Genomic DNA, 16206 nt, shown 5'->3' with positions numbered 1-16206 from the left:
AAAAACTGTATAACTATCATAAAAGTAATTTCAAGTGCTGACCAGCGATTTTTCACTGGCCTCATGGCAAAAGGAGTTTCTGGGGCGGACCTGGTTCAGTCATAACGTGGCAAAATATCTGGTTACAGGATAGATATTAGTTGGGATTAGAGGCAGCTGCACACAGATTGCACAACTAATAATTAATAGTTGGGTGGCCATGCCTAAAATACAACAGTATAGTATTACAATTTAAAAAACATTAAAGCTGCCTGATGAAGCTATGAATTGTTGAGGAAAACAGTACAAATAAGAATTGATCCCCACACTTGTGTCTTCACCCCAGTGTGCGTCTAATCCTGTTTCTCACGGCTTCAGACTAACTGTTGTGTTTCCTTTCAGGGTTCTATAGACTTGTCTATCTCTGAGGTAGCCAGCTCAATCTGATGCACTGTGCTGCTGCTGGCTCCTAATCCTTTGTGAACGTATTGCTAGGAGACAGAGTGAGAGGCAAATCCTCTGTGTGCTGCAAAAAACAGCCATTCTCCTCTACTGTTTGACGGCCAATGATACTACGCTTTTGGGGATTTTAACTTGGCTTGAAAGATTGAAAGTTCAAGTACTAGCTCACCAAATTTACAATCCGTTTATCTATACTTTAGATAGCGAGTCACTGTCTTAGTTGCATACACAATCCAAATATTTGTTAATACTTTTACTTGTGGGGTTCCCCAGGGGTCGATTCTGGGGCCCCTCTTGTTCAATCTGTACATGCTTCCATTAGGTCAATCAATATCCAGTAACAACGTGTCATATCACAATTACGCAGACGATACTCAGATCTATGTTTCACTGACAGTGGCTGAACATGGGCCTGTGCACTATACTATACACTGTGTCACTGTATCAAACAGGTCAGTTTGTGGATGCAAAAGAACTTCCTCCAGTTAAATGCAAATAAAACTGAGGTAAACACGGAAAGGTTGTCAATACTCCTTTTCTTATTATAAATGACAAAATACTCAATGTTGATGATGTTGATGATGTTTTCTAATTCATGTCTTGCTGAGTTTTGACAAACCAATAGAAGGGTGTTCCTCAGCTGTTTAGAGTAAGCCTCTTGAATTAAAAATAGTAGCCTTGTGTGCACTCTTCACCCAGACCGTGTCCATCGGGTGAACAGGGCCCTTTCAGAGTCCCGGCTGAGCTTAACACTGCTGCCTCTGTTCTGCCCTGCACTCTCTGGAGCAAACACCACTGGCCACAAGACGCTGTGTGACTTTTTTTATTCATTCTCCCCTTACTGCTTTCCAAAACACGCTGGCTACTAGACACAAAAAAAGTCCAAAAAAGGGAGTGCATCATAGGGAGATATTTTTTCTCAGATCATGCTGATAGCATTTTGGTTCAGCATTCAGTTTATCACTTATATGCTTCGCCAGTGTCATGTATTCATTTCCACAATGAGTAATGCAGTTATTTTTGGACGTGTTACCATTTTACAGTTCCAGTTTTCAGACGGCACCTCGGGGCAATGTCTCGCCACTTTTGCATCCATCACAAATGAGACTTTTATTGTGCACATGAATCATCAACAGGACTGTGTGACATAGCTAAACCAGCTTTTAACTCAATACAGTACATTTGATAGTGTTACGTAGTATTCCCTTAATCTCTCGATTGTATTAGAACAAGGCCTTGCATTTGTGATCTAATATATTTTATTTTGCTGCATATATATATATATATTTATTTATCTATATATATATATACAGTATATATATATATATATTTATTTATTTATTTATGTATTATTTTTATTTTTATTTTTATTTTTTATCATTATTATTATTATTATTATTTTTTTAAAGATCTTTGTAATAATGTTCATCTACCAACCACAGGATAACCAGTTCAAATCTCTGCCAAGCGTGTGTTGTTGTAGCTAGACTCTTCAGTTTTGCCAATTTTACTGCATGTAAAGATACATACATAGAGTTTAAATTGTGTTACTCTCAAACTCGTGGCGCCATGAAGGAAAAGGGTTCAGCTTAGCTTGGTAGATGAAGCTGTCCTTCAGTCAGCTGGACCTGACATGGATACTCCACTGTCTCTTCCCAGATGGCAGCTTAGGCAAGGCAAGGCATATTTAGTTATACCGCACACTTCATGCAAGGCAACTAGCCTTGTGCATGCAACTTTCTGCTGTGCCACATGAAAGCTGCCGAGCTGTAATGGCACTGTCCGGAACATTGTAGAGCCATAAACACTGAAATACAACAGTCTTGAGACCTCTTAGAAGAGCATATCATCAGACGAATGTTTGAATAAGAACATATTTGATGTGATGATCATTGTTATCACATGAGCCTTCTTTCTGTTCTAACTTTGTAACTTTCTTTCTCCCTCTTTCTTTAGGGGTGTGGAGCCGTACGACCCCCCCACAACTGTCCTGGTGCAGAGACACGAGCCCCAGGGCGTGTCCACTATCCTCAGCAGCACCGACTTCTTCCAGAGCGAACAGAACCGCAGAGTCATCCTAGAGCAGGTGGACAGCTTCCAACTCCGAGACAAATACATGTTTGCCACAACCACACGGGTCAGTTACATCTCTCATTACACACTTTACACAATCAGTGTGCAATTACTGAGTGCGCATGCATTTTGAAATGGTAGACCACACTACTGCATGCACCTGCACACAAAAAGTGATCTTTCCAGAGTCAACACCACACCTAGTGTACACCAGGAGCTTGATTTAGGCTATATGAGCAAGTAAAGCTGTAGCATCTTAACAATATTTGTATTGGTATTGGTATTTGAACAAAAACTGAAGGTTTTTGTGGGCAATACAGTGATGCTGGTGGGACCATGACTCCCTGAAATACAGAATTATTTGGACTTGGTTAAATAAAGGTGATAAAACTATTGTAAGGAGGATGTAAAACATGGTTAGTAATAGTTTATTTACACCTAAAGAATTGCATAGATATTATAAAGTGATATTTTCCGAATATAATATACCTTCAAGTTCAAGTTTAAGTTTAATGGTTTTGTATACCTTCAACAAATCTGAAGCTGTACAGATATTTGCAAAAAAAATATAATAGTAATAAAATTAGTTGAGCCATATTGAATCTTGCTAATACATTTCTGTTCTTTTGTAACGCCTCAAAACAATGGCACTGACTCCAGCAAACCTCTTGATCTATTTTTGTACCTCTTGCTATTAGAAAGCTGTGTTTTTCTTGTGATACTCTGTTGCTAATGTAGCGTTAGCGGGTGCACAGACAGAGAAGCAGATGGGAGTATGATTTGGATGTGATGTATGTGTTTTGCAGGGACAGATTTGCGCTCGCTGTTGTCACGCGCCTGGTTTGGCTTTAGATAACTGAGGCCCATAGTGTTCAGAAACAGTGCGTTTTATGAGGTCTGCTGAGAGAGATTTGTCCGATCTTAACATTGTTATCAGCTGGCTCATCAACTCGCTGTTTAGTGCTGAGCTACTAATTACGCAGACTAATTGTGGTCTATTTGTATCTTGTACTTCAGTGTAATTTTAGCTTTTGCTGTTTCAAGAATAGATGGATCTTACCTGGGGAAAAATGACTGCTTTAAATTTGCTTTGCTTTCTAAAATTCAGCATAATGCACTGATGGATGGAAAGAACTTTGCCACACAGATCTAAATACCTTTACAAATTGTGCATTTTCAAAACAATATTTGGGTGCAGCAGCTAGTTTCATCCTAATGTAAAGCATCAGACACTTGATGAGGCCCAAATAACAGAAGCAGCAGTATAATCATTACCAGTGGCTTCTGTGGTTAAACACTGTGTAATTCTCATTTGGTAATTTCCATGTGGTCCAATAAAACAGAGTAAGAGCTTTTATGTGGTGTAGTAAATGTGAAGTAAAAGACATGCTCAGACATAAAAAACACAGATGTAGAGGCTGCAGCAACAAAGCAACACAGTACAACATTATTATGTCCGCGGGAAACCTAGCAATTATGACAGCTCAGTTAAAACCAGCAGCTTTACCCAAATTATACTTAAATATAGACTTGTATAGTTATCCTTATGTAATGGTCTTGAGTGTGCGCCTTTTTACAACAGAGAGTTTTGTTTATTGTATAATGACAAAGCACATTTCTCATGCTTGGAAAAAGGTTTACTGTCTCCCTTGGTTAAAATGTTGTTCTGTATGTAACAATGAAAACAAATCCCTAATGCTCGGTCCACAAAATCATAATCATGATCAAAGCTGCCTGCTGTAATGCTACAAAAAGTAGTTGGCCACTAACCACAGGGCGAGGAAAGCGCTTCTCTTTGGTCCTCATGGCCGGGAGTTGACATGGCTGCAATATCACCCCCTGACTCTAAGAAAATGAAATTAAAATAAAATGAATTCCACTGGTGACTTTTTGTGTTTTCTAAAGATGGCTGGGACCTTTTGGAGAACGTTACCTGGAATTAAAAAGTTTTAGCCTGAGGTTTGGATTGACAGGCCCTGGGGCACTGTGGAGGCTTGTTGCTGCTCAGACCACCTCGCAGGGGGCGAAGTCTCCTGCCTTTTTGTCCTTTTTTGGAACATGCGCTACAGGAGGAGATCGAGCAGCCATCATGGATTCTCTCTCTCGAATAGAGTGATTGATGTAAATGGGGAGGAGTGACCAATGACAGTCTACTAAGTCTATGCTACTAATACAATCATTGGCAAATTTGATTGAGCAGGTTGTAGCATTAGCCAGTTAGCCTATCTGTCAATCACCCGAGAACACAAACATGCATTTGCTTTGCGAACATAGATGGATGTATCCTCTTGTCTGCTTGAATATGCAGTCACGTTGCTCAGGAGTTTTTCTTCTTTTCATCAGTGCTGAGAGGGCTGAAGGAAGTCAGTCGGAAAGCCCACCACATAACTGATGCCGAGATAAGAGGCAGAGACAGGCTGTTGAGTTAGCTTTTCTCAAGAACAGATTAAAAAGCACAAATATGAGAGATGATTATTGATGTGCCTTGTCTGTTGATCTAAAGGCAGCTGCAGTTTGCTTCTGTGGAGATGAAAAGGATTATAGTGAAATGTGACTGCTATCTGCCATTTGTTAGTGCAGAAGACCAGACAGCTCGCAGGCATGCCAAGGAAGCATCAGATACGAATTTTAAAATGAGCTCTGTCTATCTGACTTTCTACTCATGTGTTATAGGCCTATGTGTGTGGAAGAAAAAAATAGCAACCACCTAAAAATGCTCATCAAAGCTAATGATCTTTTTAGGTAAAGGAGGCAACGAAAACATGGTCTTTACATTCCTTTTCTCTGTATGGAATTATGTCCATGAATAAAGTAAATAACTTCATACGCCAAACAACAAGTATGTTCTGTGGTATATTACCGTATCTTAAAGGAGTTATGTTACTCATTGTAAATAGCATTTACCTCTGAGTTAACAAACCCGCAAGTGAAAATCCTGGCCTGAGCATCGAATGTTCAGATGCATAGTTTTTCCTAATGAACTAATGTCATGTGCTAAATATTGTTGTATACATTGGCCAATTATTTGTGTCTGGCACTGAAGTCGTCTTTTTCTTACACAAACTCTCTAACTGAGAGAAAAAACGATTTCAATGAAAGGAATAAAGTTTGTGTAGACAGATTTATGGTGCTCAATCGCAAATTATATTTTTATATGCTTGTAAAAACATTTTGATCTATTATTTCGGTTTCCAAGACTCTAAAGGGTACTTATAGTGAACTCAAAAAGAGAAATGAGACTTGTGATTCTATTAAACTCTCACAAATGGAAAAGGTTTCCTGTAAAGTGGCGTCAGGGGCTTGGGGCAAGGACTAAATGGCACACGAAGCTGCGTTACCCAGAAAGTTCTAGACGTCAAACTTTTAATAGGCACAATATCCCTGTAATAATAACAATACAGTTTCTTTTAAAGAGGGGGTATTATGCTTTTGTCAATCCCATAGCACCAGTCTATAGCACACTACAATGATGACCAAACCTTCTGTTGGTCTGTAAATGCAGTAAATTAGAATAACTGCCTTGTATAAAATTGCTCTCTCAAAATGGCTGTAGTGAATGTCTTGAAATAGGCCTCTGTCTCTTTAAGAACCTCTGACCCTTTCCGACACGCCCCCTCCACACGCTGTCTGTGGCATCAGTGGGGAGGGGGTTCTGCTGAGGAGCAGTGATTGGTTACTCGGCTGATGATGAAAGCTCGGAGGCGCCTCCAGGAGGTGGGGGCGTTCTTAGGAGGACTCAGGCAAACCTATCCCTAAAATGGCTGCCATCAGAGTTTTTACAGATTACTCAAAAATACGTGAATGTGCCAAGGCAACAGTCCAGGCATGTTTTTAATGAGGGAATGACATAATAACATGATGTAAAGTTTGAAAAAGTCGATTTTGCATAACACCCCCCCCTTTAAATGCAACATGACTGAAATATGTCATGCTGTATGCACTGGAATAATATGAAAGCCATCTAAGTAACTAATATAAAGAGATAACAGAAAAGAAAAAAAGAATCCTTTAGTCTTTGTACTGGGTAATGGTTATTATTTATCCCATATTTGGAAACAAAGCTGAATGACAGGTGCACGGTTCCTTAAAAAGGACCTTGATTTAACAATACTATATCTATACTAAGCTTTTACTCTGCTATTACTGTGTCGTAAGCTCCCAGTGACTGAAGTCAAAGGGGATATTCCTTACCGATGTGTGGCTTTGACAGTTCGATCTGAAATGATTTATAGAAAGCCATCCAGAAAGTCTTTTAGCAACCATATTAAAATGTCTAGGAAAATAAATTGTCAACTCATAGATTTTCATCTTTTGGCTTCAGTTTGGTGTAATAGGATTAGAATAATTAGATATCTCCAGTGCTTTTGGCAACGTTGAGCCGTTTAAGCCAATTAAACAGGCAGAAAAGGAGAATGTTGTGTAGAGAAGTGTGCACATATTAACCTTAAAGTCGGTGGCTTGTGGTCCTATGGGGGATAGATCTAGAGCAGATAAGTGACTCAGCAGCACACGAAATACATAGTTATCTGTTGTATTCCTGGCCATTTAGATTACTCTCTATGAAGGAGAGAGGCAGAAAGAGAGAGGGGAGAGGGAGGGGTAAACAGGAAGTCGAGTCTGAAAAGGAATGAATTCTTCTCATTAAAGCACTGCGTCGCTCTTGTGGTTTTCAGAGCCTTTTGTTTATGCAAGTCTTAAAATACAACAGAGGTGGGGAATAGAAAGGTTGCACCAGATATTTCATAAGAACAACACCAGAAATAATTGAATGCATTATTTTCCACAGATCTGCACATAAATACACGAAAAAGCATGGTGTCATTTACTATCAGTAAGAAATTGGTATTATAATATTTTGCTGTGGTAGAGGGTGTGGAGGAGTAAAAATAGTCAAAATCCAGATTGTCAACTGCTATAAAATGGCAAAATTATTAGCAGAAATATTTAAGATTAGCAAAGACACAATGCTGCAGATGAGAAACAACCTACATCTGCTATTTTGCAACCATTTCATCATAGCATATGTCTGAGCAGAATTAGATCAGTTAGACTTGCTTTGGGAGTGTCGACAAAAGCGTTTTACATCCCTGTGGTCCCTGAAGGATTTCTCATATTAAAGAAAAGACATGTCGGCTTTTTGCTTTGTTTCAAGTGTAGCCTGAGGTGCAATGGACTGTGGTCATGAATATGTATGAAGAGTAGGCCTGGCGTCTGACGGGGGGAAGTCTTACGGTCTGAACATTATACAGATGTCGGGGAGAGGCACCGCAGTCTGTGACATTTTGTGCCTTGTATAATAAAATGTCATCTGTAGAGGCACAGCTGTGGACGTACAGTAAATTTCTGGTGCAGCGTCGGGACCAGTCATTAAGCAAAGTCACCTTGTGGTAGATGACGGAGCAAAAGCCAGCCTCCCAGTCTGGAAAAACTGCAAACTCATCTGTATGTGCTCTGTCGTCTTGATGTATTATGGAGAATTAGCAGTTTGAAAATTGTAATAAAGTCAAATAATGGTGCACTAACTTTAACTGTCGACGAAACCTCTTTTGTGAGTAATTGACTGTTTGCCTTTTGGCCCTTCTTTCAAAAACTCCTACTTTAACCAGCCTGAATTTATGGCTTTGGTGTCCCCGGCGCTACACTCAATTGAGTCCCCTCTCCTCCGCTGCTAATGTCTTCATCTTCTTTTAATTTCCTCTCTTTGGGCCTGTTAAAGCTCAAATAATGAAGGCACTAAGTAAATTTACAGTTTGGCGAGCAGCTGGGACGAGGAAATAGTCTGTTTATATCGTATGTTGGCTTAATAAGAGCAGATCGAATGTTTTTTGTAAAGGGGGGAATGAATAACTTTTCTGCTTAGCGTCATGATGAATGTCGATGAGGTGAAAGTAAATCCTGCTTCATTTTAAAACACTGGTTCAATCTGTAGCTGTAGGAATGCGCACATATTTCCCAAAATGCATCTACAGTAGATTGAGCATATAAATGATGAACCAATTAGCATTTGTTGTGGTATGCAAGGGTCTCAATGAATTATTAAACAACCTTAAAACTGTGCTGCGCTGAGTGTTGAGTTTGTTTATGTTTTTTTGAGGTTGCATGGCTTTGCTCTTTATTACTTGTTTTTGAAATGGATATGAAATAAATCTCTTTCTCCTGCAGAAACTGTTTGGCAGCCACGAGCCCTCCTCTGTCCAGCTCTGGGTCTCTTACAACAGGCAGCCCATGAAAGCAGCGCGGTTCACAACGCGCCATCCAATCACAGTGAGTGTCCCAGGATCTCACACGTTCTTATGCAGTTCATATAGAAAAGATACAGTAAAGGATGAGTTTTACAGTCACAGTAATGTTAACAATAACTACTGACCTGCAAGTTCATGATCAATGAAAATGCTTCACGATAAGATGCACAACCCACAAATGTCTGCTTTTACAAGTGTAGGTAGGGCCTTTAGGACAAGGAATTCTATTTGGCATAATTATTCCATATGGGAAAAGGTACTGCTTAAATTATAATTACTACAGGTTAGCATAGAGTGATACATCTTTTTAACTGCTCTTCCTAACCCCCCGCTCCATTTTACAGGAGTACTACATCGCTGACGCATCAGAGGACCAGGTCTTTGTGTGTGTGAATCACCTCAACAACCTCACTCACCTCTACATCTCAGATACACAGGGCCTGTCCTTCTCCCTGTCTCTGGAGAATGTCCTGTACTACAGTCCGGAAGGATCGGGCAGTAACACACTCATCAGGTATGGCTGCGATATGTGGGGCCGCAACATTACTTTAGTGGGAGAGTGCTTTTCAAAAAGATCACAGATTGTTTTTTGTGTGTTTTTTTTTTGCCATTTCGACTTAATGTCTGTGATAAATCCTGTTAGAGTTTGTGTATCGTGATTACAAAAGAGTAAAGTCAATTTTTTTACTGTATTTCAATAGTCCACTAGTCACTTTTCATACAGTTGCCCTATTGATGTAAATAACATTATTCTTTTACTTGTTCTTACAACAAAAATACTAACCAGAGATTTCATTGCTATTGAAATTTGAGGGTCCAAACACTGCTCTTGATGCCAGCCCACACAAAGAGGGAAATACAAATGTTCCATTTTTGTGTTATCAGTTGTGCTGCTTCCTCTTTGATGTTACACTGGTTTCAGTACAACCCTCACTTGTGTGTATGTGTTGTTTTTGCACTTGGTCTTTTGGTTAATCGCATCATAAACATCCTGTGAGCAGATGGCAGATGGGGCTCTGTTGAGGCTCAGGTGTTGCTCTGCCGATGATAAAATCGGATGCAATAAACAAGAGTCTTCTTGAAATTGTTTCACTAGTATTCACTTAATAATGTTCTGTGTCTGGCCTGTCACAACGTTTTAAAGCAACTCTTCCTTTTCTGACAAGTGACAGTTGTTATCAAATGTACTAGGAAAATGCTTTAATAAATTGAGAAGCAAGCTACTTTTGTGTCGAAATTGCAATGCTATTTTATTTTTTATTTTTTTTAATTAAAGGAGTACCTTTTCTGTAGGAAAAACAAATGATTGGCCAAGCGTTTACTTTGTAAGTTATGATAGGTTTCCTTAAGTTATAATCGTAAATTCACACACACACACTAGAAACGAAATGTTCAGCACGTGCCCATTTCTGTTGTAACGTGTGCTGCCCTAATATTACAGGTACTTTGCCAATGAGCCGTTTGCAGACCTACACCGAGTGGAGGGGCTGCGTGGAGTGTTCATCGCGACACTCATCAATGGTTCTGTGAGTGAGGACAACATGAGGTCGGTCATCACCTTTGACAAAGGAGGGACCTGGGAGCTGCTCCAGCCACCTGCTGCTGACAGCTTAGGAGGCACTGTGGACTGTCAGGTTCATAAAACTAAAACATTTCATACAAGTTAATTCATCTGGGGATTGGAGGGAGTTTAGAAAAGGGTGCGTGTTTTGTGGTGTAACACTGTGGTATAACATTATGTGTGTATTTTCACAGCTTTTAGCAAAAGAGATTGTGAAGATGTTGTTACTGCGTGTAAAAGCCTTTTATCTCTCTGTGTAGTGCAAAGCTGCAGACTGTGGTTTGTATTTGCATTGCCACATTTGAGAACAGAACAGGAACAGGAACTGTATTTTCACACATAGACTCACACAAACATATGACTTTCACAAGAATTTGCCGTCTCCCACACAATTCAGAATTTTGTGAAAATGACTAACAATTCCATATAGTAATGACTCAATTTCTTCGGTTCTCTTTCTCTTTTCAGCTGAATAAAGGCTGCTCACTGCACTTGGCTCAACGCTGGAGTCAGCTGCTGAACATCCAGCTCAGGAGAATGCCCATTCTGTCCAAAGACTCTGCCCCAGGGCTCATTATGGCCACAGGTGGGACGGCATCACCATAAACATTCATCAGATCACCAATGAGAGGAAGTGCAACATGCAGGGATGGATATAAACCAATTAGGAGTGACTCATGCATGCTTTGTCCTGTCTTTCTGTAGACTAATGACTTTGTAGTTAGACAAGGATTGCACTTGCTCAATCTCCAAATGAACTATGACTATCTACCATGACTATCCAATGTGCATTTTCTCTTAAAACAGTACTAAGTAACTTGTTTACCTTAATAAATCCTTTTCGTAGTCCCTGTGGGGGTAATACAAGTGTTAATGGGATGATTGGGGGGTCTTTCATCTCCCCCTGGTGTCTCTGGCCAGAAAACCACCCTTGCAACTTTCCCTGCAATGGGTCAGAGGCGCAATACACACTAGAATCACGAAGAAGAAGCTAGCAGACTAATGGACAAAGCTAACTGCGGGCTTGTGCCACATAAAACACTATTTACAGCCAAGTTTGAGTGAAGAAAAATGATCTCCATTGTGTAATTGGATGTACAATATCCCTCTCTCCCTTTGTCTTTTCTGTCGGCGTAGTATTTACTACTATTTACAATTAATGAGGAAAAAAACGTAACATGCAGTGACACCTGCAGTGGCGCTTATGGCCTCTAGGGGTATGAGTTACTTACTATTGCTTTAAAGCAGTACTAAGTAACTTGTTTACCTTAATAAATCCTTTTCGTAATACCTGTGGGGGTAATACAAGTGTTAATGGGATGATTGGAGGGTCTTTCATCTCCCCCTGGTGTCTCTGGACAGAAAACCATGTTTGCAACTTGACTGCCACCGGTCCGGAGAAAGCAATACACACTAATGTAATCACAAAGAGGAAGCTAACATGCTAACGGGCAAAGCTAACTGCGGGATAACGTCACTTTAAACAGTATTTACAGCCAAATTTGAGTGAAAAAAAATATTTCTATTGTATAATTTGATGCACAGTAACCCTCTCTCCCTTCGCCTTTCCTGTCAGCGTAGTATTTACTCTCCAAGACCATTAATAAGTTAAAAAATCGTAACTTGCTACTACACCTGCAGTTGCGCTTATGGCCTCTAGGGGGAAGAGTTACTTTGTACTGCTTTAACGCTGAATATGATCTTATTGTCATCACCTGCTGTTTTCTATAAGTATTTGTTTTGCTGAAATCTGATGAAAACCTGACATTTCATTTCAAAACTATTAATCTTGTGAGAAGTGCCTCCTCTGCTGGCACACTCCTATATTTGTGGATGCTCTGTGGTGTATGGGTAGTGTGCCCCTCTTCCTTCTCTCAGCTGGTGCCTCTAATTAAATCCTTATTGGATAAAGCCGCAGAGGGACTGAGAGTGTGAGCTGGCACTGAGCAGCGCCATGTCCTTGGTTATCGTTCTCTCACAGATGAACTAATTACAGCTGCAGCACATGGGGTCTCCCCAAAGGTCCAGCATGCTCCACATTTATAATGACAATTTTCCAATACCACAACTAGCTATTGCACGTTGGAACAATGTGGAATTGTCGGACAGTTTAATCATATTTATATATTTTAAGAGATGGGGCTGCTTGTGCTTGTGACTGTAATGGTTAATGTTTGTTGAACAGTAAGTACAGTAGAGCCAATGCTGTGCTATTGTGAGTTTCCTGGAATAAACTGCTCCATTTTGGCTCCAGAGCGCTCAGCTTTGAAGGGGTTTTGGCAGAACACGCTGTTTTTGTTAAGAGTGGCTGAAGTATTATAAATACATTGTTGGTATGCCTTAACAGTGAAAGTGTTAGAAGTATTACTCTCCGCCGCAGCCTGTTCATACTTGCCAGTTTCATAGCAGCGCAGTGACGGAGCCTTTTGAGCTTTGTTGTTTATTGTCCCTGGCAATTTCTCAGAGTGTAATGATATTTAATGAGAGGCGGTTTCAAACTGTTGTGGTGTTTAGTTCATTTTGATGCGTTGTTACAGAGCACAGCAAAGAGACAGCTAATCTAATCAGTGCTTGGCAATGATGTTCTGCCAGAAATATTTGATCATTAAAATGGATACCTTGAAGCTATTTGGACTGACAATTGGATCTGATTTTAATGTTTAGTACTGACGCATATCCCCCTTTGGCTTTTTGCTTCAACAAATCATACATCTCGTAACAGGGATGTTAATTACTGCTTGTTTTAGGCAATAATGAACAACTGGCACAAATAGCTGATTTGCCTGGAGTAGAAATAAATAATGGACGACAACACATGAGTTTTTTCCTTGGTCGAGAAGTCCAAGCAGTCTGAAAATGTAGTCAAATTCCCGTTTAATTAACCATGTACTGAAAGCTGCCAGCTGAAATGTAAAATGGCAATTATCCGGACTCCAGATTCTTCTAACTGCGCTGAAAGCAAAGTAGGGACATCACTCTCGGTATCTCTGCATATTGTGACTCTGGCTACAATACAGCACTGTCTTCAAAAACTTTTATTTTGATCAAGGAGGAATACTGTGTGAATGTGTGAATAAATTCAACTGTCTCTTGTGCCTTACAGGATCTGTCGGGAAGAATCTGGCTAACAAGCCCAATGTTTATGTATCCAGCAGCGCAGGAGCCCGCTGGAAGGAGGTAAGAACGAGACGAAACTTCAAAATTGTGAGATGTTTCTCAACGTGCTGGAGAGAAAATACGCGACTGAACTCCTAACTTGGTCCATGTGGAACTAAAATTGTGGAGTCTTTGTGCAATACCATATTTTTGACTACAATACATTGTAATTTATGGGAAAGTGTGAACGCATGGACTGTTTTTTTCAGGCTCTTGCTGGTCCCCACTTCTACACCTGGGGAGACCATGGGGGAATTTTGATGGCTATTCCACAAGGAGGCTCCACTACAAACCTAAAGTAAGTCTGCAACAATGTCAGGTTTTCGACATGAATGAGGACTGGATTTTAAGTTTAGTTTGCGAGTATTGCATTGTCAAAAATAGTTGCAATCTTTGTGGTTTGTTAATAGGAAACTCTGTGTCATTTGTGTCTTTCCAGGTTCAGCACAAACGAAGGGGAGACATGGACTGACTTTAAGTTCTCAGACAGGGAGGTGTTTGTTTACCAGCTGCTCACTGAACCTGGGGAGAAGAGCACCATCTTCACCATCTTTGGCTCCTATGCCGACCAGAGGCACAGCTGGCTCATCCTGCAGGTCAACACCTCCAACGTGCTCGGTAAGTCACACGCTTGTGGGAAGGTATGGTCAAAAACACCTTCACTCCTAGCAAACGTATGCACTGCTGTTTATGCAACTTTATGGTTCAATTCAATGCTCTCGTGGGCTGTAAATCAGATTTTTTTTTTACAGCCCTACAGTGTCCTCACTGAATTTTGATTAATTTGAAACATTTGAATAGTTGTCCTTCAGTTCATCATATTTTGTTATGGCATTTTTAAATCCCTCTTTTATAAAACAACTTAACAAAGCTTAATTGTTAACATTTATAACCAAGTCACATTATAAGTCATATTCACAATACCATCTTATAAATCTTTTAAGCCTTATTTTGATTACCAAGATTAAAGCCAAAGTAATTTACCTACCATGCACTGTTAATGGGTTTCACCTGTTGTTGTTTAGGCGTACCTTGTTTAGACGCAGACTATAAGCGCTGGTCTCCATCAGATGAACATGGTAACGAGTGTTTGCTGGGCAGAGAGATCACCTACAAGAGGAGAGCTCCACACGCCACATGTTTCAATGGCGAGGACTTTGACCGTCCAGTCACCATCTCCAACTGCTCCTGCAACAGACAAGACTATGAGTGGTGAGGGAGAGAAGCTGTTTTTGTTGTGATTATATACAGATAAAAATAAATGTTCAGTTAGTTTCAGATTATTTATGTTGAAACAGACAGCAGATTAATGTAACTGTGTTTTTTCCATGTTTTCACCAGATGGGCTTTGCGCAGAGCCCAAAACAATTATGAACTCATTAATAAAAGTTTAAAATCAAGTCAAACTTTGTTTATAATCCGCTTTTCATTCAAAATGTAACTCAAAGTGCTAAAAAAAACAAACCCAAAAAAACAAATATGCAGTCAATGACAACACCCACATACACACAATCCTTTGCAAATTCTTGGCTTAGTTCATAAAATTCGAAGGCTAATACTTCCTAAAGCTTGGTGCATCAATGTAGCAATGTAGGTCAAGTCTGTAGAAAGGATACATGAAAAACCCAATGACTTTTCATCCTGCATGATTGTTTTTACATTGAGTTTTACTCAAGAAGTGTATTCAAGGCCATTCAGCTTGTATGATTCTAAAATTTGTGTTTATGCTTCATCCTGACTGATGGGACATTTCTTACTGCTTGTGGTACTTGAAGATATTGGTATAAATGAGTTTGTATGACCATGTTTCAATAACTCTACTACTGTACAAAAAAAAAAAATTCAATTGGCAGAGATTGTGCAGTTGATGGCATGTCTAGTGGTTAAGGCTACTTGACATAGGGTTTGAGTCCCAGCTCCAAATATTTGCTGAATGTCTCTCCCTGCTCTTCACCATTTTTGCCCTGTCAAATAAAGCCTACGGGCCAATTTACAAAAAGAGAGATTGAATCTTAGTGTGTATTCAATGCTCGCTGATAAAAAAAATGTACTTGGCTAGTCTGCTGCATATTGTCATTCCTCCGTGAGGTCTCGTCAGAGAAAATAATGAATAATCTGTATTTAAATGTGCGCTCCATTAGCCAAAGGGCACTCTCACAATTTTCTCTTCCCTCTCACGTCTGTCTTCCTCGTCTTCTTACATGCAGTGACTACGGCTTCAAGCTGAGTGAGGACCTGTCGCTCCAGGTGTGCGTGCCTGACCCAGAGTTCTCGGGGGACCTCTACGCACCCCCTGTCCCATGTCCTGTCGGCACCACTTACCGCCGCAGCAAAGGGTAAGCAGCTATTATGAGCAGCGGAAATGTGCAGATTGGGACTCCTTTTATGGACTTCATTTGCATAAAGCTAGTGTCTGCTACAATGCCAGACGTCAATTTACATTTTTATGAGACAGAAAGTGTTTTGGCGTTTCTAGAGTTGACGCCAAGACTGTCTAATCATGTTTGCAATGGTCTAGCTACAGGAGACCTTTAGCTCTCACATAATAGTCTACACTTAAACAATTAAAAATGTGTTTTGTATGACTTTTGATTTTGTTGTACTCTGCAGGTACAGAAAGGTGCCTGGCGATAGTTGCAGTGGAGGAGATGTTGAGGCCAGACTGGACGGAGAAATGTTGCCATGTCCTGTTGGAGGTGAGCTTTTAGCTGATTTACTTAAATCATAATGATT

General features: G+C 40.1%; 1 protein-coding gene across 4 annotated transcripts in view; it reads left to right on the top strand.

The window, feature by feature from the left end:
• Nucleotides 1-16206, top strand: part of sorl1 (sortilin-related receptor, L(DLR class) A repeats containing) — a 41507-nt gene that overhangs the window by 13490 nt on the left and 11811 nt on the right. For all 4 annotated transcript variants that reach the window (XM_079579034.1, XM_079579032.1, XM_079579033.1 and 1 more), the window contains exons 6-16: nt 2398-2578; nt 8677-8778; nt 9101-9270; nt 10198-10390; nt 10786-10903; nt 13421-13494; nt 13683-13771; nt 13913-14091; nt 14499-14685; nt 15681-15809; nt 16084-16169. In XM_079579034.1, the coding sequence (XP_079435160.1) occupies nt 2398-2578; nt 8677-8778; nt 9101-9270; nt 10198-10390; nt 10786-10903; nt 13421-13494; nt 13683-13771; nt 13913-14091; nt 14499-14685; nt 15681-15809; nt 16084-16169 (1508 nt within the window). The remainder of the gene's footprint in view (nt 1-2397; nt 2579-8676; nt 8779-9100; nt 9271-10197; nt 10391-10785; nt 10904-13420; nt 13495-13682; nt 13772-13912; nt 14092-14498; nt 14686-15680; nt 15810-16083; nt 16170-16206) is intronic.

The sequence above is a fragment of the Gobius niger genome (genome assembly GCF_951799975.1).
Source record: "Gobius niger genome assembly, chromosome: 1".
NCBI lineage: Eukaryota > Metazoa > Chordata > Actinopteri > Gobiiformes > Gobiidae > Gobius > Gobius niger.
The sequence above is the reverse complement of the archived record's forward strand: the minus strand, read 5'-3'. Positions and strand labels throughout refer to the sequence as shown.